General features: G+C 40.7%; 3 protein-coding genes across 5 annotated transcripts; 2 read left to right on the top strand and 1 right to left on the bottom strand.

Annotated features, from left to right (window-relative positions):
• Window positions 1–1212: 1212 nt before the first annotated feature.
• On the top strand, window positions 1213–10415 carry syvn1 (synovial apoptosis inhibitor 1, synoviolin). Its single transcript, XM_044039455.1, has 16 exons — window positions 1213–1387; window positions 2883–3034; window positions 3146–3238; window positions 3853–4005; window positions 4478–4526; window positions 4881–4984; window positions 5278–5404; window positions 5508–5607; window positions 5691–5756; window positions 6171–6287; window positions 6534–6691; window positions 7126–7281; window positions 7815–7955; window positions 9096–9279; window positions 9368–9489; window positions 9578–10415. Exons 2-16 carry the CDS (start codon window positions 2903–2905, stop codon window positions 9772–9774), a joined length of 1899 nt encoding a protein of 632 aa, XP_043895390.1. The 5' UTR covers window positions 1213–1387; window positions 2883–2902; the 3' UTR covers window positions 9775–10415.
• Window positions 10416–11289: 874 nt separating this feature from the next.
• On the bottom strand, window positions 11290–15657 carry gpr137 (G protein-coupled receptor 137). 2 transcript variants are annotated; one of them, XM_044039456.1, is made up of 9 exons: window positions 15517–15657; window positions 15082–15149; window positions 13851–14313; window positions 13641–13690; window positions 13245–13482; window positions 12937–13086; window positions 12698–12823; window positions 12496–12614; window positions 11290–12258 (listed from the first exon to the last, which is right to left on the bottom strand). In XM_044039456.1, the coding sequence occupies exons 3-9, from the start codon at window positions 14226–14228 to the stop codon at window positions 12162–12164; spliced, it is 1158 nt and encodes a 385-aa protein (XP_043895391.1). In that variant the 5' UTR covers window positions 14229–14313; window positions 15082–15149; window positions 15517–15657; the 3' UTR covers window positions 11290–12161. The 2 variants fall into 2 exon arrangements, with proteins under 2 accessions (XP_043895391.1, XP_043895393.1); XM_044039458.1 differs by lacking the exon at window positions 15082–15149.
• Window positions 15635–24905, top strand: pld7 (phospholipase D family, member 7). Of its 2 annotated transcripts, none has more exons than XM_044039453.1 (12): window positions 15635–16017; window positions 16803–16907; window positions 18306–19265; window positions 19543–19730; window positions 19927–20107; window positions 20194–20308; window positions 21279–21406; window positions 21958–22161; window positions 22531–22670; window positions 22899–23064; window positions 23162–23261; window positions 23794–24905. In XM_044039453.1, exons 1-12 carry the CDS (start codon window positions 15892–15894, stop codon window positions 23994–23996), a joined length of 2616 nt encoding a protein of 871 aa, XP_043895388.1. In that variant the 5' UTR covers window positions 15635–15891; the 3' UTR covers window positions 23997–24905. The 2 variants fall into 2 exon arrangements, with proteins under 2 accessions (XP_043895388.1, XP_043895389.1); XM_044039454.1 differs by lacking the exon at window positions 15635–16017 and adding an exon at window positions 16049–16324.
• The last annotated feature ends 81 nt before the right edge of the window (window positions 24906–24986 follow it).

The raw sequence follows: 24986 nt of genomic DNA, 5'->3' as shown, positions 1-24986 counted from the left end.
TAAATACACCCTTTCAATAATAAATGATGCACAAATTGTGTGATCTAAATAAACACTTATTGAACAACACCCATCCTTCAGCATTTTGTGTCTGCATTGCAGTATACATACAGTGCTTAACAAATGTATTAGACCACCACCCAATGTGATGTTTATGTCACAGCTGCCCTAAATTAACAGCATTGGTAATTATCAAACTCATTTTTTATGTGTCTTTAATGGTTATTACACCGGAAACAGATGCTCTTTTACTGAAATTATATTTTTAATGCTAAAATATCATTGTTATCCGTGAATTTTCAAATATACTCAGTTACAAAAAACTGATAGAATAATAAAGCACATTATTATTTCTTGATTAGGATGTCAAAATATAGTTATTTGCTTGCATTCCTGAATAGAAAAGACAATTTAAATTAAATTAAATTAATTAATATCTGACTTCTCAAAGAGGCCCAGTGAGCCGGCTCAAATGTGTGTATAAAAAGGTGAATTCAGTTTGTTATTTACCAAATGAATAACAATAACATTTTTATATTTTAACAAGCTTTTGAAAGATTTCTAAAAGTATTTATGTTTTCTCGTTTTTATGACAGGCGGTCTTATAAATTTGTGGTACACTATATTTTCAAAACAATAAATTAATATAATAACTTAAACATAAGGAAAAAACATATGATTTTATTTACTTATCTATATTTGTAAAGCTTCTGTGCATTATTAATACAAATGTTTGAGAGAGTCACATTTGAATCTATGTGTTGATGTTAAATTACAAATTAATTTCAACAGAAACAGAAGGTGAAGAAGAGTATGTCTCCTCCCTAAGAAAATTAAACATTTAAAAAATATATTTAATTTTAGACAATATTTTCTTCTGCCATTCATTGTACTATGCAGACATACTGTATTTACTGTTAATGCGAGGCTAACATGAACCAGTCAACTTTCTATTGGTCCACGTTACTATTTACCGTAAATATCATGAAACGTGGATCACTTAATTTTGTCCAAAGTAACTAATAATACGTTAAAATAATCATTAAAAAATGGAAACTAAACACAAATAATAAGTATCCGCTAAATTAGTTTTTGTTACGAAAAAGATTGTTTTTCTATTTGCATTTTATACGTTTTTTGTACACATGAAGCGTTGAATTTGTCTTGCGCCGTATTACCTCAGCAGCCGGATGTGAGGTGGCTTCAGAGGAGCAAGCCAAAGATAAACACGTAGCCAGACGAGCAGGGGCGAGGGGAGTAATTGTTGGAGAGTGTCTGCTGTGAAACTGTTGAAATGGAGTAGCTGGTGAGAATACGTAGTTATTAGCAGGCAAGGAAACTCTCGTTAGATCGGCCGAGGAGCAAGTCGTCTCCAGATACAGAGTCGGTAAGTTCGGCAGAGTGCAGGAAGCTAGGAGGTTACTAGCTAGCTGCAAAGCTAGCCAACGTAAGCTAACATAACTTACCCATTTACCTGTCATTTTCTATGAGGTACTTCATTAAATTAGCGTCATTAACAGCTACATGGCAACGCTTAAAATACATACGTGAGAACCCTTTTGTTAGTTAGGTCAAGTTTCTTGTATTGAAAACTGTCGCAGGTTTAGTTGATTTAGTGCGACTCAATTTCACCTTATTATTTGCTTTGCCGTTGGGTTCAGTTAAGGATTTTGTAGTGGGTAGTGTTTTTTGTTTGAATGACGCTGCCAACAGATGTATGTTTCTACAGTAGACTGATGCGACCACAGCTGCAGCAGTGGGAGTGTACACGGTGCTAAGAGTTTATCATAGTGATTTATTGAACCCTCAAATTTGTGTAAAATTCAAACTGCTTTTTTGTTGTTGTTGCTTAGTATGGCGATAAACAGGAACACGTGGCATGTTGACGTTTCTGTACAAGATGTTGTCAGTCCAACAGTACTCACTGCTCAAGTATAGATTAAGATGATACATTATTTAACCATGCAGGTCTGGTCATGGACTGAACAGCATCATTTCTCCAGGGCCATGTACATTCGAAAAGCAGTGTTTGTGACATCATTTTTATTAACAACGATATTAACAAATGATGAAACTGAATCAGTCTTTTTGATGAAGCACTCATACTTCACATATGTGTGTCTTTTTCTTCTCTGACACATTTTCTGGAAATGTTCCCAAAACTGTTTCACCTCTGAAGTTGTCAATGTTGGTGTTTGTTGACTGAATGCTTTTAATGCATAAGCTGTGGTTAGTTTCTCAATACGTGTCCAGACCTCAGACATAATTTTCAGTTCAAATGTGTTCCTGCACTTTCTGATTAGAGTCTGTAGAGAGAATGTAATTGTCAGCTCCTGTGCAGCAAAAAAAGGGTCCTCTTTACAGACAGACAGACAGACAGAAAAGACATAAAGGATTAGGAATGTGACACGTGTGCTTTAATCTAAATTAAAACTGATGTGTCTGATATATGTCATCTGATTATCATATTTTAAAACAACTCCGAGTGCACTGGTATTTGTTTAGGTAATCAAACTTTGTGGAAAGTTGGAAGAGAAGTTGTAAGTAAGTAACCTTATTTTCATTAAATGAGCAATGAGGCAAAAACAAAAGGCATTTTTGACTCCAGAAAAAGGAGTTGGATTGTTTGATAATTTTCCTGCTTATCAGGTATAAACAAATCTTTTCAACTGGTGTGGCAGAATGAGTAACTCACTGGGCGAGTTAGAGGATTTTAAAGCTTTGCAACCATAGGTCTATTGATTTTAAAAACTTTTTTCGCACACATACAGTATCTCACAAAGTTCCTCTGTGTATTTGCATTCGCTCATCCACCCAAGTCAGCTTTCATATGCAACATCCTTTTTCTTCTACTTGTCTCTTCATCTGTTTCCCCTCCACAGTGTCTAAAGCTTTGTCCAAAATGGTACGAGCTGCTTTGGTGACTGCCACCAGTCTGGCACTGACTGGGGCAGTGGTGGCACATGCTTACCTCCTCAAACACCAATTCTACCCAACTGTGGTCTACCTCACAAAGAGCAGCCCGAGCATGGCGGTAGGAACACTGCTACAGAATCATTTTTTTTCAGATATTTCTTCTATGATAAAATCTATTAACTTTCGATTTTCCACATCATCCATCATTTGTGCCTGTTTCTGGTATCAGGTGTTGTACATCCAAGCCTTTGTGTTGGTGTTTCTGCTGGGAAAGTTCATGAGAAAGGTCTTTTTTGGACAGCTAAGGGCTGCAGAAATGGAGGTACAGTTTCTATTTATAGTTTTATTATTATTCACCGCTCATTTGTATTTAAAACTGTAATGTGTAACGTTGGTGATTTTGGTTTTGGATTTTATTATTCTACCTCTGTTTGGCCTTCATGGACAGAAACAATGTAACATTATTTGTATGCTGTGTCCTTCATCTGAAAACTCTGTCAAAACAATACTATCAGACCTGACTGAGGAAGCATTTGTGTGTATACAGCAGCAGTGCAGGGGCAAGAAATGTTAATCAATCATCAGTGATGGTTTTTTAAACGGCAAAATTCACTTCTGAAAGTTTTTGTTGGGCACAGCTTTGTGTTTCAGTCGCACTCCAACCTGTTTGCAGTCATCTTGCTTTACTACCCCAGTGTTTCTGTTGCCTTCATCTGTCTTTACATAAGTGACTGGGTGACTCAAAATCTAAACACCACTCTTCTGAGAAATACAGAGAGAAATACCAAACTTATTTGACAATGGTTTGAATGTAACGGACAAATGTTCATATTTAAAAGTATGCTCTACAGTTATATTACACAACATGTGTCCTAAACGACTGTGCATCTAATCTGACTTTATTTTCTCTTCCTTGTCATCCACCTCTACCCTCAGCATCTCATCGAGCGCTCCTGGTATGCGGTCACTGAGACATGCCTGGCCTTCACTGTGTTCAGGGATGACTTCTCCCCTCGCTTCGTCGCACTCTTCACTCTTCTGCTCTTCCTTAAGTGCTTCCACTGGCTGGCTGAGGACCGTGTGGACTTTGTAAGTGATGATAGAGATACAACTTCCTCATCAGACACAGTACACTGTAAACTTCCTCCACTGTATTTGAGTGCAGAATATCATTCAAATGCAAAAAGGAAACATGGGATACAGCAGGATGGGGCAGATGGTGTGTGACTAAAACTACATACCTCAGTTAAACAAACATTGTTCTGTGGCATTTTGCAGCTGATAACTCAGTTATAGATTGAGCGTGCAGGGCCTTTGTTGTGCTGGGAATTGGAAAGTTTAAGAATAATGGAAAAGAGTTGCTTGGCTGGTGAGGAAGGAGTAAGAATATATAAAAAAAAACAACAGTAATCACTTGAAAGACCAGTAAACCACAGCTCATTTCAGGTTTATACGGCATCCTTCTGTATCAGGGAATCATTGATAAAAAATTACAGACTTTAATCATTCCATTACATGAGACTGTGTGCTAGTACCATCTAAATTTCTTTTTCTTTTTCAGATGGAACGGAGTCCTAACATCTCCTGGATCTTTCACTTTAGAGTGTTGTGTAAGTACATGTTACCACATCTGATATTGTTTCTGCAATTCTGTGTTGTTAATAAGAAGAAGAAGAATTTCTCACTTATTAACTATCACTATCACTTTCACTTCTCTCATTTCCTTAGATTATTGCCCTAAAAGAAGCTAAATGAAACTGCATTCAAATCATTATGTCAACACATGAGGACAAGTGCTCAGGAAACATGTCAATTGATTAAATATAAGTAGCTTTATTTGAATCCAAAACAGAGGTTTATTTTGAGCAGTTACTTTTAGTTACGTTTTCTCATTTATGTGGAGCGTCCATGTGTTTGTAAGTGTTGCTAAAGTGTTTTTAAGTATTGCTCTTTATTTCCTGCAGCTCTCATGGGACTGCTTGGTGTCCTTGACTTCCTGTTCGTCAACCATGCATGTCACAGCATCATAACTAGAGGAGCCTCAGTCCAGCTTGTATTCGGATTTGAGGTTTGTTTTAAGATGAAGGATTGTGTAACCTAGTGCTTCTTACATGTGGGTCTCCAAAAAGTTATTTAGTATTTACAGTGTGTGTTTGTAGGCCTATTTTTTACTTAAAACTGTCAAATCAGCCACAAATCTACATCCAGTACCCAGAGTACTTTGAGACAATGTCATGACTTTAAACTGCCAGAAACCTGGACGATGTTTTACAGTGGAACAGGTTTTTGTTGTGCTACATACTTGCCACGTCAGTGATGTAAGGTCATTTAAATAGTGTCTCCCCACTGTTTGCTCATCAGTATGCCATCCTGATGACCATGGTGCTGACCATCTTCATCAAGTACATTCTGCACACAGTCGACCTGCAGAGTGAGAATCCCTGGGATAACAAGGCTGTCTACATGCTCTACACTGAGCTCTTCACAGGTAGCGTCATCCGCTGTACTTCACACATCATGATGCTGTTTCCCCTAGAGGCAAACAAGATGAAGTTAAGTTGTTATCATTCAAACAACTGTTTTTATTGCAGGTTTTATCAAAGTGCTGCTGTATATTGCCTTCATGACCATCATGATAAAGGTCCACACCTTCCCCTTGTTTGCCATTCGCCCCATGTATCTGGCTATGAGGTGAGCAACTTAATTGATGTGTGTGTCAACTCATATTTCATATTTGAGGTATGTTTTAAGTCTCTTTTTTGTGTCCTTGCCAGGCAATTCAAGAAAGCTGTAACAGATGCTATAATGTCTCGGAGGGCTATCCGCAACATGAATACATTGTGAGTATCTTGCTTCATTTTGAATTTGTAAAAATGATTTCCTGGTGCCTTTCTAGTAGTATAGTAATTTCCATACAATTTTGTCTCAGCTGGACAAATGTGTTCATGTCACTAAATGACTATGACTAACTCTATGACTTGGAAGCAAAATATTGTCCAATTCTAAAAGGTGTTCATGTTTTTTGAGAGGTTGTTGGAAATGTAAAAGTGGTAAGCTGTAACTTTGGTGTGCTATGACTCGCGTTGCAGCAAACCCATATAACTAGTCTGCTTCATAGTATATTTCAGGTGTACACATCATGTATGATTAGTTTATTTGTGTTTTTTTGTACTTTTATATGTAGTCAGTTATACTTAAACCTCTTAGAACTGCCAGTCAGTCATTACTTTTTGTCCTGTTTGCCTGGGATTCAGATACCCTGATGCAACTCCTGAAGATCTGCTGGCTTCTGACAATGTCTGTATCATCTGCCGGGAGGAAATGGTCACTGGAGCCAAGAAACTACCCTGTAATCACATTTTCCACTCCAGGTAAGTCGTGTGATACATTCAACAGGTCATACTCCAGGGTTTCAATAAAATAAAATAATTTGAGCGTCAGAAGTGGTCTGTATCTCGTTATTTAAATTCCTTTATTTAACACTGTAAATGAGTCAGGTTTGGCAAAATTAAGCATGATTTGAGCACCCTTTGTTGCAGCAGTGTGTTCAATGTTGCCATTGTTTTTTGTATTATCTAAAATAATGTTGTTGTGACACCCTCCTGTCTTCTCCACAGCTGTTTGCGCTCCTGGTTCCAGAGACAGCAGACCTGTCCTACCTGTCGCATGGACGTCCTGCGGGCTTCAAATAATAATCAGACTCCTGCCCCAGCTCAGGCTCCACCCCCTGCTCCAGCAGCACCTGCCAATGCAGCAGCAGTCCCTCCTGTTAATGGTGAGGGTCCAGACCAGTTTACATAAACACAGCCCCCCATGTTCCATCTGTCGTGTGCGTGCGTAGAGCAAACCAGAGAAGAAACATTCCTTTGAAACATCTTAAACTTCAACTTACCACACCTCAGAGTGGCCTGCATGCATTAAGATTTGTACCAACTACTATCAGAACTGTTGGGCTTAAAGCCACTGTGTCAAGTTTGTTTGTAGAAAATGTGAAAGATGGTAGTCATTAGAATGCTTTATATCCAGTCTTCCAGCTTCTTTTACATAATTCATCTGTGCCGCATGTCTCTTTTCATTTAAGCACACATGTTATATGTCCAGACACACACTGCACATGCATCCAATGTGAAACCATCAAATCAATTATCTGAAAAATCAAAAATACATTTGACCTCTAATAATGGATATATTGCTCTGTTTGCTCTCCAGTGGCTCCAGGCATGTTGCCAGCTTTTCCTCCTGGCATGTTCCCTTTCTGGGGTCCCTTCCCTGCAGTGCCTCCTCCTCCTCCTGCTGCTGCTGCAGCTGAAGCTCCTGGTGCTACTGATGCTCCACAAAGCAGCAGAGACGCCACACACGCAGCTGGTGAGGATACAGCTTACTGCCTAATTTACTTTGCTGTTCATCAAAGATAATCTAAATCATTAAGATTTGATTTAATTTAATTGAAAATAATACTGCAGCAGTGGTAGTTTGTGTTTATTATCAATCTTGAGATTTACTATTTATTGATCATCCTCTTATGAGGTCTGACTGAAGGATTTAACAATAGTTTGCCAAGAACCACAACCATGACATGATAATATATTGATGCAGTGAGTGAACACTGTAACACCAGAAGCTTTGTCCTGGTGCGCTCACAAATGTACGTAAGATAATTCATTCTAAACTCTCGAAGTACACAAAACTCCAGCTGCTCAGTATCACCACCAAAATGTGATTATTTCCTCTTTGGGTCAAAGCTAACATCATAGCATATGTACTTAATTTAATTTCATACATTCAACATAACCTCACTGGAGAAGATAATAATTGTAATCATATTTGAGGTGGTTTCTACTCCACTGGGGCTTTTGCAGGTCATCAAAGTGTTGTGTGTGTGTGTGTGTTTGTATCAGGTACCAGCCAACCCACATCGTCTACTGCAGACACCTCCACTGCAGCAGCTGCTCCAGGAGCCGCAATCCCAGGCTTCCCCTTCTCTTTCCCTCCTCCCTTCCCCACTGCACCATGGCTGCCCATGCCACCGCCTCCCTTTGGTAAGAGCAAAGAGTCAGTGCTGCCTCACAAAACTAAGAAAAACACATACATTTAGTGACGGGACACTCTGTTGTCCCAAGATGATTTATTACAGGAAAATAAGTGAAAGGATGGTATGTAAGGAAGCAGAGTGATCGCGCCATAAACATCATCTTATCAGACCTCTGAAGAAATACAGAAATATTTAAACAATCACGAGTAAGTCATAACTCTGACGTCGCTTGTAGATACTGTTGATGCTCTGTCTCAGCCTGACTGGCTGCTGCAGTTGGCTCTCCTTATCCTGTAGAGTCACAGAGACCTGGCCTCTGTAGCTGCCTTCAGACAGCACATTTGAAAAGGAGGTATGTAAGGACGCAAGGGTATACAAAAGCTTAGGTTTTGAGGTGGTATGAAATGTATGAAAAATGCATGGAAGAAGCCAGAAGGTCTTGCTTCTGTCACGTCCATCATTTCTAAGCAACCAAAATCAGCCTTACTGAACTAAATCAATACATTAAACTAAGATAAATAATCAAAACAAAGACAGTAGATTCTCAGAACTTATTTCCTTCACAGCTGCTTCAATACTCAATACAGGAGTGAAAAAAACCCTTCTGTCTCACCAATTGATTTGCGAGCTTCGTCTGGATGATGATGATGGTTCGTTCTTTGGCCGACTATCAAAAGAAGTGTGTTGAAAGTGCTCAAAAAGGTGAAATAGTTGCATCATGATGTGACGCAGACAAAAACGGGCATGTAGAATGCACATCGGCACCAAGGACATGTAGTAATTTTGCGTGTAAAAGACGCTAGATGTAAATAGCACTTGTCACATTTCTGAATGATTCCAGAGTGAAACCATGTGAAAGTGCAGCAGGAAAAGCTCCAGGTTATTCACAGCAAGCAAGTGGGAGAGTGTTAGGCTCATAGAGGTGAAGTTAGGCTCCACCTCTATGAATTACTCTGACCCAAATAGTCTCCCACCACATTTTTTTATGTGTAGATGGTGAAGTCAAGTTCATGTCTAAAAAGGACTTATTACAGTGTTCTCAGAGCCTGAAGAATTGTTTCAGATTTAAGTTTTTGTTTTGAACACTTATTTACTTATAACACAATATTTAACTCCAGTCAAGTTAAGGTCATCTTCTCTCCCGCAGTGTCATCAATGCCTCCCCCTCCGCCGTCTCTGTCCCGAATGTCTGAGGAGGAGCTGAGGGAGCTGGAGGCTGAAGGTCGGCGTGGCCTTGAGGCCAGACTCCAGTGTCTCCAAAACATCCACACTCTGCTTGATGCCGCCATGCTGAACATCCACCACTACCTCAGCACCGTTGCCACACTAACGTAACCAAACCTCCCTGATAAAATTAACAAAGTAATAGATTACTTTGTATCATCTATTACACATCAGCTTTCACTCTTTGTCCCACAGTCCTCCTCAGCCTGAAGGCAGCACTGGAGAAGCAAGCGGGACAAACCCCACAGCTTCGTCCTCTGCAGCTGGCAGCTGCTCTGAGAGTGCGGCCCAGGTGGAGGAGGAGGAATCTACCAGCTGTAAGTAAACCAGCAATTCAGAGGAGACAGCAGAGACAATGACAAGCAACACTTCCGAGATTGATTTACCTTTTTTCCCCCTTTTCAGTTGTTGAAGTGAATGGTGCTGCAGTGTCTTCTCAGCCTGCTGATTCCACCTCCACTGCCTCAGAGACAGAAAGACATGAAATAATGAATGAAGAAGTGGCGGCAGGCGAGGATGGAGAACCAAACACTGCCGAGCTGAGACGCCGTCGCCTCCGTAAGCTGGAATCATCGTCATCTCCACCCCCTCCAGAAAACTGATCCGTGTGTAGACTTGGACATATCGCTCTGGACCAACAGGAACTATGAGCTGATTGATCTTTTCTTTGGTTCTTCATTGCCTCTGTTTCTGGCGGCTCTGGCCTTCCACAGGCTCAGGTTTCTAACTGTGTTGAACTGTGTTAGTCTCAGGCTGCTGGGAGACACAGTGATCTTTAGTAAACCTCTTCTTTAGTGCTCATATGGACCCTGTCTGAAAGCACTTGCTCTACTCCTTCTTTACCCCCCCCCAAATGACTACTGCAATAACAGCACTGCAGGTGTTTGTAGGTTTAATCAGGTGGAAGAGGAAGTCTTCAGTCAATGTGACAGAGATGGTATTTGGACGTGTGCTAGTTTTACAGTCAGTGACGTCTTTGATTTGTGTTTAATTTCTGCTTTTCTCAATGTAAAGGTGGTTGCATTCACCACATCAACATGTTCCACTGAACCAGGATCAGAGTCAGTGAACTGAGATCACCACATTTGCTTTTTTTTCCCTTTAACATTGTTCAGTTAACTGGTTTTTCAACATTGCCACCACAGATGTTGTAAGATACTGATTTATTTGAATGTGTACATACTGTATAGAGTTTTAATAGGATGATCTGTACATAAAGCAGAATAAACTGTTTGAAAATGTAGTGGCACATCATGCTAGTTTTAATGTTCACATGCAAAGTGATGGTCTGTGAGGACTTTCCTGCAGACAATTAAAACCCAGGCTGTTCAATACATCATCCCATACCTTTTTGGAAACACTCGGATCCAAAACTAGACATCCAACTAACCAAACTGACATTTTAGAATCTCTAATTTCCAGTGTTTAGTAACGACACAAGCATATACACTCACCAGCTACTTCTTTAAGTAGTACGTGTATCTAATAAAAGGTCAGGTGTGGTCTTCTGCTGCTGTAGCAGAATCTAAATGTCCCCCATGTTGTGGTTTCAGAGATGGTCTAAGTAGTTGTATTTGAAAAATTCCAGTAATACGCAGACCAGTCCATCTGGCACCAACAACCAAGACACATTCTAAGTCATTTAATTTAATCTTAATTCCCCCCATTCTGATACTTGGTTTGAACTTCAGAAAGTCATCTTGACCATGTATACATGACAAAAATGCATTGAACAGTTACCATGTGATTGACTTGTTAGTTCAGTTGTCATGGAATATAGTCAACTGAGAATCTTTATCTGCCAAGTTAAGGTAAAATGATCCACGTGTGAATCATTTTTAACATATTACCCTCCAACTTGTGGGTTAGTATTTGCATTGTGAGGTTCTGATTTGGAGTTTCAGATCTAGACTCTTAGGTTCCACTAGTTTAAATGTAAAAATATATGCAACAATAACAACGCTGTTCATCAAGGAATGTCTTAATGGATAACTGAAAGGTTGAGAATTATCATCACTGATGTTTGACCAAAATGCTTAAATTGACCAAAGTAAAACAAAATGAGAGAATTCACCAACAAACTTGTTTCTGCTTAGCAAATAGCAACAGGCTGAACATTCAATTTTAACATGTTTTTTTTAATATTCTTCCTTTGTGTGTTGTCAAAGTCACAGGTGAGAGACTCACCTTTTTTGCTACAATTAAAAGCATCATTGTTATAAAATAAGTTAAACTTTAATCACTATACAATTGTACAAAGAATCAAAATAAAAAATAAGTGATTACACTTCAAATATGCCATACAACCTGAAAAAACATCAGACGATCACTATTAATAATTTTTTTTTTTTTTTTTAAAAAGGAAGGAAGAAAATACCTGTAGCATTACATGTGTCAAAGATTAAACATCAGGATCCTGTTGAGCATTGTTGGAATTATTAATTTAAAATCTCAGACATAAAGAATCTTCTGACACTGTAGAGCTACTATTTGGCTGCAAAGCGATAAGCAACAATATTAAACTATTTGAACGTTAGTATGAAAGTATGTTTTCAATACACTTAAAACAATGTCAGGGGAAAATTACTTTAAACCGAGTTGTGGAACACCGCCTGCCTTCAGTGGTTATCACCTGCTGCCAGCTTATCAACTACTTGTATACATTTATTGGGGAATGCTAATGAAGCTGAATGTGCCATTTATAGATTTAAGAACTAGTTAACCATTGTTTAGCAACAACGAGACATTTTAAAGACAAATGTGTGGCTAAATCTCAGCTTCACCTTTGGTCATTTATTCATGTCTGGTCCATTTCTTGTTCCCTTGTTCTTAGTTCCACAAGTACAAGGCGCACCTTCACTGCTGCTGATTCCCTGAGGTTTTTGTGCAAAGAGTGCTCATAGAGGGGGAGTACTACTGACTGCTACCTCTGTGTGTATTATGTCCTTGAGATTAATACAACAATCCACATCAGGGTAAGGAGTCGGGTTCAGTTTTGGGGGGTGGAGTAGAACGAGTGGTGCTGGTAGTTCCGGTCTGGAGGGTTGGTGGCAAACAGGAGAGGAGCACTCTCTGCCCCATACCAACTGAAACAGAGCAAGATAATAAAAAAGTGTCAAAGACAACAGCTGTGTCTACTGTGCAGTGTGTGAGGCATTGGGTATGGAGGGATTTTATCCCCCAGCCTCTCAGTGCACTGCAGCAAATCAGAATTTTTCACTGGAACTTATTATCACCTAAATGTCCTGAATCCAAAGAAAAAACTTTTGTAATGTTAATACTAAAATCTACTGTGAATCTAACTTGGCAGCAATGATCATTACCTTGTCTGTAAATGTGAACTGCGTGCCCATGGAACAGGTGCATCGTCATCACTTGCTTGAGGGTCGTCAAAGAAGTATGGACGAGGTAGGGCCCTGTTATTGATGACTATGCTGCTGGTCTGAAAGAATTGAAGGAAAAAGCTTTTGCAGCTTCAATGACACACATTCTCAGTCAAATCTGACACAATAAACTAAAAACTACCTCCTGAGCAGGCTGGCGAACCCTGAAGATAAGGATCAGCAGACTGGTCGGGAGCAGTTCCCATATGAGTAGAATGGCACCGAAGGCTAGGTAGCCTTTGTCGCCCAATTCATTACGCAAGTCAGCCTACAAGGAAAAACACGATCACAGATAAAAGCAACTTTCACAATCAAACTTGACAACCATTGGTTCTAAAATAACTCAGGCTGGCTAAAAGTGCCAGTGGAAATGACGATTACCTGGTCAGAGATATTGTACCAGTCAAAGTCGAACGACTCCACCTCATGGCTCTGGGACAGGAAGAGGACTGTCAGGTTGTAGCAGGCTCGACTGGCAAACAACAAGATCACTGCTGCTCCCAGAGCTGCTGTTCGGCACACGGTGGTCCCCTAGTCATATAGAATATACACTGTTAGCCTGAACTACCAATACCAAAATCTGAGGTAAGGAACTGGTTCAAGTACAAAAAGGTTGGCACACTGTGTAAAATGTATATAAAACCAATTACAGAACATAACATCATTGAAACTGAGACTACAGATCACACCTTGTTGATCAGATATGGGCTGGTGGAGTGTGAGTGTCTTGTCAGGAGCATCAGCAAAGCGGCCAGTAACACTGCATCCAGGATAAAGAGTAAGTCATTGATTATGACTCGAACCAACACCAGATTCCAGGTCCACTCCACTGACTCGCTACGGTTTCGGTCCCCGAGAGTCGCACAAACCACGTTGACACAGAGAAAGACAGCATTCACTGCACCATACATGCAACGTGCCAGCCACCTAAAGAAAACATGGAAGCCCAGGAGATGGATAGTTTACATTTCACATTTCACATTTCAGACACAATAGAGTTAAGTAGGGATCAAAACAAAACACTGATACAGTATTCTCAATAAAAAGTAAAATGTCCTAATACTTCAGTATAGTCAGTAACTTACAGTTTTCTGCCCCCCGCTGAACTGGAAATCTCTCTCACTTTGAGCAACACCTGCAGGACAACAAATATGAAAGTAAAAGCGAGCACAATTCCCCCGCTCAAAGAAGGTTTCACTTTGGTTACGTCAGACCATTATGTCTTACAATCTTTGTTTCACTTTCTATCAGTAAATTAAACAGATTAGCCACAGCTCCACTGTCCACAGTCTTACCTGAGTAAAATACAGGTTAATGAGGCTGAGAGTGAAAAACTGCAGACAAACAGGGAAGCAGTAGAGCAGCCAGTAGACTGCAACAGGCAGGTGGTTGGCCTCCAGTGCATTATAGAAGTAGAAGGAGAACAATGTGGTGCGGAGGGCAGACCAGAGGAGGCAGAGGGACAGGAAAACACTCTGGTAGCTCCATCTTTTGTGTCTGTAAAGGTAGAGAAGCCAGAGCTGGATGTACACCACCAGGAAGAGGGCAGCATACAGTGTGGTGTAGAGGATGGTGAAGCCGAGCTGGACCGAAGGGGCAACAGCTGGATGAAGAGGAACCGGGGGAGGCAGAGTGGAGTTGGGAGAAGGGGCAGCTGTGACTGGAGCTTCCATTGAGGTTCTGAGAAACTAACTGTCCATCATCGAAGAGAAAGTGTTCGATCTTCTCCCCTCAGCCTGAAGGCTTTTCATGAGCGACCTGAAAATGAATAACAAAGATCCGCAAAAACAACTGTAAAGAAAACTGTAAATAAAGAAGCAGGGCTGCTTTGTGGACATAATTTTTTCCCCATGTCTAACTCCCTGATACCAGCCTCTCAGCTTTAAAGGGATAGTTATGTTTCCTGGTGTGAGGGTGTATACGGTGTTAATAAGGAGTCAATGTGTAACATACAGTGGACAGTGTTCACCATGCTGTATGCATAGAGGGAGAGATGGGAGAACACAACATTGTTTTGATGTAAATGGGGACAACAAAGAAAATGTGTTGAAGCCCTATAATAATAATATATATTTTTGAATCAATAACATGATAACTATAGACTATATTTTAAATACTGTACCATGCTGTCAGACAAGCCTTTGAAACAATAACCCACAGAGCTAATTTGCCACATCCTAACATGGTGAAGAGAATGCTATTGATTTCTTGGACCTTGTTTTCTCTGGTGTCCCCATTCACATCATAATAATGCATGTTCTAGTTCTCCTGTCTACCCTTCCTAACACGCTGTCTCCCAACTCTGCATGGTTACCTTAGACACCCCTACGACAAAAACATGAACAATGCCTTCAGAGACTAAACAGAAACCTGCTTTACAACCAGGTGCATCTGAAAACAAAGGCCCAACTGAATTCTGCTGACTGTAATGACAACGTCATGTCATGAGTTGCACTGTTTGCACATTTGAACAGCCAAACACAGCGTTATCCTAAACCATAATTCAAACATTTTCCCTAAACTTACCCAGTTCTTCGGTAATACGGTTCTGCCTCAGTAGGACCAGGTTTTGGTCTCCATGAAGACTACTGGCCCTGATAAATACAGGTACACAACACGTAACGTAGACTGAACTATCGATAATACATTGTCACACATTTAGAATTAAAGTTTAAACTCCACTGGTGTAACATTTGTAACAGTTCTACTTGACTGTCTTGTACTTTTCTGTGTTAACCGGTTTTATGAGGCTGACCTTTGAAACTAAAAGTCCCTAACGAAATGTGTTTCTTTTCGTGTTCAGTTCATACTGTACAAAGACTAAGCTAACAGGTGCTAGCTTTGTTAGCTACTGTAAACATTAAACTTCTCCGCGCTGTCACTATGTAACTATCTGTCTGGTCAAACCTAACATGAATTATTTAAGCTGTCAGTAAACATTAGAAGACGACAACAACAAACCTTCTTTTCGCGGTGGTGAGTGACCACGGAGGAGTTCAGATAAACAACAGAAAACAGACGTCGCTCGCTTCCGCATGTAACGTATGATGGGCGGGGCCACCGTTTTGATTCTCGCCGCCAATCAGCGACGAAAATGCACTCGCGGTTTCTTCAAGCTGTTGTTTACATATTTAGAGGCAGACGGTGCTTACAGACAACATTAAAAGCGCATTTTCGTGGCCAGCAGCTGTTCAGTTAGTGTCGTTTTACTTTAACCACAGCTCTGCATTGTTAGCCGTTAGCCATTGTGCTGTCAGCAAACAAACGGACCGCTCGCTCCTTACCTTTCCTCGCGTCACTGACCTGCTGCCGCATTCATTATTAAAGTGCTCCAAGATGCCCATGATACTGCGGTCTAAAAAGTCCATCCACTCCAGTCAGGGGAGTGAGGAGGAGGCGGTGGACCTAGCAGCGGCAACACCGAGAAGGTCGATCCGCCTGTACGGGAGAACTACGTACGAGGTGGGTACTTCATGACTCAGTCTTTCCGCCTCCTCTTCCTCCACTGCAGACGACTTCACACTCGGCCACGTAGCTGTGTCGCTAAAGACAACGGCAGCTACGTTAGCTGGCTAACTCGAGGACAGAAAACGACAAAGGAATCATTTTATAGCCTTGTATTCTTCCTTCAAACACCACTTTAGCAACTTTAGCTCGAGTAGCATTTGTTTAGCTGATTAGCATCTCTGTAAAGCAAAGATAATTAGCCAGTAAGACCCAACTGCGCCTCGCCAAAAAAACTTAACACATAGCGAGTTACTGCACCATGGTAAGTTTTCGTTTTATGTCGACGGCGTTTATGTATTTAGAAAACATATAAAACACTTAATATTATGTTCGTTTTTTGTTTTTCTTTTGTAATAGGGATAGTTTAGTTATCCACATCATATGTGTGCACAGTCACGTTTATGTGTGTTGTCTTTTAATGAATGTACAGTGCAGCGTTTTATTAATTGTAACGATCTATTCAAAGTACAGTGATCTGGTTGACCATCTGAGACAATAAAGTTAAAATGTTTTTCAATAAATCCTGCAGAAATCTACATATTTATTAACAACAAGCGCTTCTGTCACATAATTCCTCCTGTTCTACAGGACGGTTACTGTATGTCTGAATGCCAGTCCTGCCTCCCTGGATCTGTAACATATATATGCAAGAAGTTAAATGAATTAACAGAGTGTTTTACAATGCTTATGCAATGCCTGCACCATCTTGACTGTGAGTATAACCTCTGTGGTCCTGGCAGGAGACAGATGAGTCAGACTCTGCGTCTGTCCAGAACCAAGTGATGGAGAAAAGTCCCAGTCCTGTGGCTGAGCCAGAGGAGGAGGAAGAGGAGGCAGTTCTAACGGTAAGACGAGGCTCTACTTACTCACCTTGCAACAAGCACACCTCTTGTCTCTTTTCACTGTTGCTTGTTGTTTTGTTCTGGCAGGAAACGCAGAGCCTGTATTGACTGCATGGGTGTGGCAAGCTTATTTATAAGGCCCTGCTGTGTGTGTGTTTGTGGCAGCAGCAGCCTGTAATCATCCCAAGGAAATATTGGCAGGCCATTGCAGAAATGCCTGTTTACCTTACCTTTATAGAAGTAAAGGTAACAGCTACACATGCACATTTAAACAGCAGACCTCAACCTCAACCAGTAAACTAGTGTTTTTAGGCCAATCCCAAAAACATTTTGTTGCATATTGCAAATGCTTCAATCCCCAGGTATGTGCCTCAGTTCAATACTGTTTCTGAATTCTGAAAGTATTTCCTTTGTCTGTACTGGCTTGTTTTTTGCGCTGATGTGCATTGTCAGTGGTAAAACCATAATGCTTTAAAACTGTCTATGGTTACACACATGTCAGTCTTTCCAAATCAATAATTGTTTTCTGTGTGAGATGAAAAAATATATTCAAGAGGATTTCAGAGAAATGGGAAGCACCTGAGCTTTCTTTTCCAAGTACCATAGCTGAGTGTTTTAATACTTGTGTCATTGTGATATGTTGTTATCACAATTTTCTCTACTTTTTCTATTTTGGTTTGTCACCATTCAGTGTAGATTAGGGCTGCAACCATTCATAGATTATTAATCTAATTAATTAATAAGTTAACTGCCAACTATTTTTAGTAATAGATCAGTTTGAGTGCATCTTTTTATAACACAAAAAGTTCTCCAATTTCAGCATCACAAATGTGGATACAGTATGTTCTTTGTCCCTATGACAGTATACTGAATGTCTTTGGACAAAACATTTCATTTAATGAGGTAATAATGTGTCTCCAGTAAGTGCTAAATTACTGTACATAGCTTGTTATATTACATAGTTTATCCCTCAACTACTCAATGTCTCACTCTGTAAATATCACAGACACAAGTCAAATGTGAGGGGACATTATTAAAAGGAAATATTGCCTGTATAAGTTGGTCTGTGGCTGTGAGGTGCAGCAGCAGTCAGAAGAACTCATTTGAATAGGTGTGGCTCTTCAAACTCTTTCAGTGCTACGGAAACATTACAAGGTAATGTACACCAACTATATTGTTTTTATCAGTACCAGGAGAGACGAGAGTTAAAGGAAGTAAGTATGTCAAGTGTTTTTGCACTCTGTAGAAGTTAAGTACTCTTTTCAATGTATGACATGTTTTGTGCAACTAAAAGTATTGCCATGTAGCTTTTCATTTATGTTGAGATGGGTGCAATAGATCATTTCTTCTAGTGATTTGAAGGTTGTATTTTTGTCCCTAATGAGCTTCTGTCTTCCTCAGGAGCTGAAATATTGCAGTGTTCTTCTGAACCGTGTACAGGCAGAAGACACGAAAAAAGAGCTTGAGGAGAAAGAAGACATGAACCGCAAAGGTGGTAAACCTGCTTCTCGTATTCCTACCTTCCATAAAAGACCGAGTGGTGCAAGCCAGACCACAGAGCTGCCTGTTCCAAAGAAAGATACCCCTGTCCCTGTAAGTGTGGAAGCTTCAAAATCCAAACCACCTGATGGCCGAGAAACAGCACTTCCCCTACCAACAATCAGAGCCCCTAAAACAGCCTCTGTAGTCCCCTCTCCATTCAGCAATGCTGAACAATGTCTTGTGACAGCTCATAGTTCCTTAATTACTGCACCCAAGAGCCTTGGTTTTTCATCTTCTGTTCAGCCTTCTCTTCTCACTGCAAGCCCCAGGCCTGCCATAAGACCAGAACAAGTGTCAGAGCAGCAATTACCAGAGCAAGATGAGAGGAAAACCTCAGAAATAGAAGCTGATGTCACACCAGATGCCCATGAAGGTCACATTTCTTCACACGAGGGCTCTCTCTGCCAAATGCCACAGGAGGAAACAACAGAAACATATGAGGTTGAAGTCAAAGGCAGGACTACCCTCACTGAGTCTGGAGATACCGAAACGTCTGAGTCTGGAGGGAGTGATCACATAGCTGAATTCAGCCAAGTGGATGCTATTATGGATGAAGAAGCACCATGGGCAACAGAGTCAACAAATGTTCCTGAATTAAAGGACAGTAGGTCTTCATCAGATGCTGAATGTGAGGAGGAATTGATAGTTGAAGAGTATGAGTGCCTCAATTTAGAAGAAGCAAAGGAGGACCAACCTGAACCACAAATAGCCCCGTCAGAGTTTTCAAAACGACCAGGGAAACAAGCTGATATTGATGAATCTGCATCTCCAGTAGCTGCACAGATGCCCACTAAAATGAGATCAACCAAGACAACAAAGGTGAGTGATGTTGTTGTACTTGGTTAATAGATTGAGCTCAGTGATGCTGCTGTTGTTCTTGTCATCATGAGCTAGTTCCTCAAGCTCATGATGACAAGAGAAGCTCAGAGTTGATGTGTATGCGTGAAAGCAGATGCACTCACACATAAAGGAATTTCACCACACCCTGCAGTTATACATGTGGTATGCAACACTTTCCTAAGCCATTTCCCAGTCTCTAGTTTAAGCTATAATTGTTTGTTTATTTAGTAAATATTTCATGTCTGACATTTTGCAGGACTCCAGTTGCCCAAGTTTCACCTTCTTCTTCCTCTTGCCCACCACCCTGCTGCTTCTTGGAGGGTTTGGTCAGCATGTTTGGCACTACGGGCTTCCCATGTCTGTGGCCCAGCTCACAGCTCACCTGGAGCTACACTGGCTAGAGGGCTTTGGTTTAGTCCCAGAGCCTTGTAGTACTGATTGTCGGTAAGAAATATCCACACTTGTCAACATTTCTGGCCACCGTTGAGAGAAGGTGGTCAAATTTACTCATTACATCAGGACTCTTCACAAAACCACTCAAATACTTGGAAGTTGAATGGCTCCTCCATTCCATTTGAGATGCTTCCTGGAGTGAATTTGCTGTACAAATAATGTCTCAACTGCCCTGTCCCTTGCTCAGAGTGCATCTGGTGGAAAGCATCCCTGTGGGTCTGTACCCGTCTTCACCCCCATCTACACAGAGTATTGCTGACAGCTGGCTGCATCTGCTGAACAAGGCCAACAGCTCAGTCCACATTGCTGCATTCTACTTTACTCTAAGAGGCAGTGATTCACAGTTTGCTGAATCCACAGACACTAAGGTTAGTACTGTGGCGTGCCTCAATCTCTCCATTGATGTAAAACTGTATATATGACTCAAAGTATATATATTGTATTTGTTTTGCAGGGACAAGAGGTTTTTGAGCACTTGAAACAACTTGAATCTAAAGGTGTGACACTTCAGATTGCCGTCAACGGCCCACAGACATCAACCCAAGACACATTAGAACTGGCTGCTACAGGTACAACATTATTTGACTGAGACCTTAATCATACCTGGCATTAACATCTGTCTTGTGTAATCAGATTGCAAGTGGGCAGCTCACTCACAAATACATGTTCTTAACGGGCCTGTCTGTCATTGTGACAGGTCATACTTTCTGTGTTCAGCATGCATTCACATGTCTTTAGTTTCATCCACGTCATTCTATGGTTCCACACGTGCATATTCAACCCCATGTTCCATTGCCTCTTTTGTATGTCCTTGAATTTTTTGAGAGCTAAGTTGTATTGTGTTGGTACCAGCAGACAACCTGAAGCTAGTTTTCATGGTTATCGTGTTCTTCGGTTTCTCTTTTGCACAAAACAAGCATGTGCTACCAACTGGACTAGAAGGTGTTGCGCTACATGGAGCATGTACAGTCTATTGGCCCATTTCCACCGGCTCTACTCGCCTCGCCATGGCACGGTTTAAGTAGCGTTTCCACTAGCATACTATTTTTAGTACCTGCTTCGGTGAGGTTCCAAGCATGCTAGTAGTAGGTACTATGCGATGATTGGTCAGACTGCCGGCAGCTGACTGGCCAGTGTCACAGGAAGAGATGTCCCACTCACAAATCAAGCCGAACAGTGCTGAACTATAGATTACTTAAAACTACTTAATAATCCTAAAAATGTGGGTTAATCTCCAACAACTACCAGGGAAATCTCTATATTTCGGTGGCCTTTGTAACCAGAAATGTTGTCAAAAAAAATTCCCAGTCAGCTCCTGTATTCTCTGCCATGTCCTCCTGCAGCTTTTTTAAACACAGAATGCATGCTGTGGCAGGTTTGTTCGTTCAGGCTGCTGTAGAAACATGGCAGTTCAAGATGGTGGGCAAGATGGTTATTTTTATGCAGTTGCTTGTAGAATATAATTTACTGATGCTGTTCATAATTAGACATAATTCTTTTTGTGGCAAGGTGGAAACTCTTTGAACTGATCTCTTGCAGGTGCAGATGTCAGAGAAGTCAACCTCACAGCTGTAACTGGGGGTATTGTCCACACTAAGCTGTGGGTCGTGGATCAAAAGCACTTGTACCTGGGAAGTGCCAACATGGACTGGCGTTCTCTCAGTCAGGTACAGCAGAGAGTAAACCATGATAAGTGTGGAAATGAGCTGAGTCAGTGCTCATTGTGTTCAGAGGTTGTCACACGTCACATTAGGGTTTCCTCTTACAGATCACATTACTGTCCAGTAGATTCATAGGACTGAAAGAAAGCAATTTAATCTAAGTAGGACACGTTGAGACAGCAGTTTTTAGAGTAGCCTCAGACTACTGCAGAGCTGATCATTTCATTAATCTCAGGCTTTGTTGTCTGCTTTCACTGCACATCTGAAGAAAGTTGTATTTACTGTTTAATGCAGATCGATTACTTTTAAAGGAGCTTTTTTATGGTTACGTAAAAGTGAATTTAATGTATTTTCCTGAACTCTGGATTGAGTAAATTCAACTTCCTGGATTATCATTATTATAATAATTTGTATCTTAATATAGCAAACATAATTGTGCTTCTCCCAGATCAGCACAGTTTCAGGTTTCTCAATAGAATCAGATGATTTTTCTGGCTCAGACCCGAGATGTGGGTGTGCCATGATGAATAAATATGTTTGTGTTTGTTGAAACCAAGGTGAAGGAGGTGGGTCTGTCAGTGGAGGACTGCAGCTGCCTGGCTCAGGATGCCTTCCGGATCTTTGGGGTTTACTGGAGCATCAGTGGCGCAAAAAACGGATCCCTGCCGCCATACTGGCCCGCTCGCCTCTCTGCCCTGTCCAGCTCCCAGAATCCACTTCATCTGAAGTTCAATGGCGTACCTGCTCAAGTCTACCTGTCTGTAAGTTAGCATGAGTCTAAACTCACAATACTTTCCCCTTTCAATTAACAGATGTTTTTACCACGCGGACCAGATACTAATAATACTAATGTTTATAGACAGAAATTAGTGTTGTCTTCAGGTATAATATTTCATAATAATGTGTGATGATAAATATTAGTAGTTGTTATGTTTTTTACCTTTTTGTTGTAGCTCTCGGAAAAGTGGATACAAGTTTATATCTGAGTACTTTGGCATTTTCACTACACTCTATACAAAACTCACGAGTATATTTACAGCATTTTAGACATGAGCAGGGCTATAAAAGCTTCCTCTTCTTCTGGTCTTTGCTTCCATCGTCCTCACTGCTGTTCTGTCTATTTCCAACAGAGTTCCCCTCCACAAATATCAGCTCGCGGCCGCTCTGACGATCTCTCCACCATACTATCTGTTATCAACGATGCCCAGACATTGGTTTACATCTCTGTCATGGACTACCTTCCTATGTCTCAGTACACAGAGCCACTCAGGTACAATCAGCTCACTAAGAGCCACCAGTGCTATAATAACAGTGGCCGTCAAGTGACGACTTGCGTTATTCTTGTCACTTGACTTGATACGTGCTACTGTGCTACTTTAATAATAATGTAATGAATCCTAGAATAGATTTTAAAATGTATGTTGACAGTATTGACCCGTTCTCTGGAAAGTTTTCCCTGCTGTAGAGATGAAAGTGTGCTGTGGTTTCTTGCTGTCAGGTTCTGGCCCCCCATCGACTCGGCCCTGCGTGCTGCGGCCTGCACCAGAGGCGTGCAGGTCAGACTCCTGGTCAGCTGCTGGGAGCACTCTCCAGCCTCCATGTTCATCTTCCTTCAGTCTCTGCTGGTGCTCAACAGGCCTCCACTGAAATGTGACATTGAAGCAGTACGTTTGGAGATTTGAATTTCATTAATTAGGTAAAAGAGTGCACTCGGCAGAATAATGGTGGATCTGATCTCCTTTTTTCTCTGTGACTCTGCAGAAATCTTTTGTAGTGTCTTCAACAGTGGAGCAGAGGAAAATCCCCTTTGCACGAGTCAATCATGCCAAGTACATGGTCACAGACAGGGTGGCGTATATAGGTATGTACTTGCTCTGAGCCTTCAAACATTATCCACTGTGACACATTCAGAGGAAAAGACACCGACTACTTACAGTTAATGCTAGCTTATATTTTTTGTCCACTACATTTACCTTATTTTTATTATTGATTTTTGCCACAAAACCTATAATCACATGTTGGGTGTCAAGTCAATTAAATCTGAAACTAGGCCCCATTAAATGTAGTATTATTGTAATAGTTTACAAATGTAGCAGGAATCTTTTACTGTGTAGAGCTTATTCTGGGCCATTTTTATTTACATTTCACATTGTATGGTCTCTTATTTTTCAATAATAGACATATTTTGTAAAGGCAAATGATGTAGTTTCCCGCTCTGTATTTTTACTGGATTGATGTATTAACTGTAATTGCTGTTAGCACAGTATTTACATTTTGTTGGGAGCCTGAAAATGATGACCTCTTTTACATTGACAGGAGACATTTGCTATAATAAACTACTGATTTACTGTGATGGTCAGTTTACCAAACACTCTGTGTGTTTGTGCCCTTAGGGACATCCAACTGGTCAGAGGGCTACTTTACTCACACTGCAGGTGTGGGCATGGTTGTGAACCAGACTGGCTCAGTGCTTGGGGAAGGGCAGCAGACTCTGCAGAGCCAAGTGGAGGCACTTTTCCTCAGAGATTGGGGGTCCCAGTACGCCAGCGCCCTCTCTGTTGATAGTATGAACGTCTGCCCTCATCACCGACACTGAGGGTTTGCTGTTAAATGAAGCACATTGTAGATGGGCATCTCGCTTGCTCCTGCCACTTGAACTTTATTTTACCTGTGCTGAAATCAGCTTGCTGTACTGTTTTGATTTGTATTACTGTTTCTTGAATGCCTGTCCTTTTCTGTATATAATTGCAATTTTAGATTTGGTTTCAGAGTGTGTTATTTTTTTAACTTTAATGTTTTGACAATTTTCTTAAATGAGCTGAGGCACAAGGGAACTGGCTTTGTATAATTTTATGCCTGGTGCATTTTGTATACTTTTAAAAATGTTTCTTCCAAGCTTTAACAATCTTATGCAGGAAATGTAATCTCCAAATCAGGAGCATACACTATGGCAATGTATATGTTGCTGAAGCTATCAGCTGGTCTCCTATGTGTATGTCTTGTCATGTCATGAAACTATTTAATAGTACAAGATTATACAAAAACAATGAAATCTCCTAATTTGAACATTTTTCTCTATAGACAGAGACTCAAACAAGAGTGAGCATGTTTTGTGAAAGAAATTTCCTTGTGTGGAATCTGTTTTACTGTATTGCCATTACTATACTGTTTCTTTAATCAGGTCATTAACGGAGTAAACTGTTTACAGAGGGACCTTCTGACTCTGGATGGAACAGGGAACAGTTCAGTTCACCGTCCCTCAGCTGGTTATTTTTGAGAGCTTCTTCCACACTGACATGCGTGGTACATGCTGAGGTGATCATGGTGGGACGGGGCTTAAAGGACTTGATCACAATCCTCAAATGACCAAAATTTAAGTGGTGAGGATTTTATTATTGCTTTTCACAACCTTACAAGCAACCTACAGCCTCAAGAAGCTATGTGAGTTGTAATATGAGTCCTTGTTATGAAAAGAACAAGTCATTAAAAAAATGCCTTGCCTATATTTACTGCGTGTCTAATTTGAGCATTATTTTATTTTATTTGACGTAATGATAGTTTGTTTTTGCGAGTGTACTTGGTGTAG

Source organism: Solea senegalensis, linkage group LG12 (genome assembly GCF_019176455.1).
Source record: "Solea senegalensis isolate Sse05_10M linkage group LG12, IFAPA_SoseM_1, whole genome shotgun sequence".
In the NCBI taxonomy this organism is placed as follows: Eukaryota; Metazoa; Chordata; class Actinopteri; order Pleuronectiformes; family Soleidae; genus Solea; species Solea senegalensis.
Note: the sequence above shows the minus strand (reverse complement) of the source record. Positions and strands in the feature narration are given on the sequence as shown.

Bases quoted from the DNA above. Each gene is read 5' to 3' on its own strand.
- syvn1 (XM_044039455.1), top strand. From the start codon at position 2,903: ATGGTACGAGCTGCTTTGGTGACTGCCACCAGTCTGGCACTGACTGGG. The intron at 6,288-6,533 runs GTAAGTCGTGTG...TCTTCTCCACAG, and splicing joins AATCACATTTTCCACTCCAG to CTGTTTGCGCTCCTGGTTCC. The intron at 9,280-9,367 runs GTAACCAAACCT...TTTGTCCCACAG, and splicing joins AGCACCGTTGCCACACTAAC to TCCTCCTCAGCCTGAAGGCA.
- pld7 (XM_044039453.1), top strand. From the start codon at position 15,892: ATGCCCATGATACTGCGGTCTAAAAAGTCCATCCACTCCAGTCAGGGG. The intron at 16,908-18,305 runs GTAAGACGAGGC...TGTCTTCCTCAG, and splicing joins AAGAGGAGGCAGTTCTAACG to GAGCTGAAATATTGCAGTGT. The intron at 23,262-23,793 runs GTATGTACTTGC...TTGTGCCCTTAG, and splicing joins AGACAGGGTGGCGTATATAG to GGACATCCAACTGGTCAGAG.
- gpr137 (XM_044039456.1), bottom strand. From the start codon at position 14,228: ATGGAAGCTCCAGTCACAGCTGCCCCTTCTCCCAACTCCACTCTGCCT. The intron at 13,483-13,640 runs GTAAGTTACTGA...TGTTTTCTTTAG, and splicing joins TCAGCGGGGGGCAGAAAACT to GTGGCTGGCACGTTGCATGT. The intron at 12,824-12,936 runs GTAATCGTCATT...TTTTCCTTGTAG, and splicing joins GGTACAATATCTCTGACCAG to GCTGACTTGCGTAATGAATT.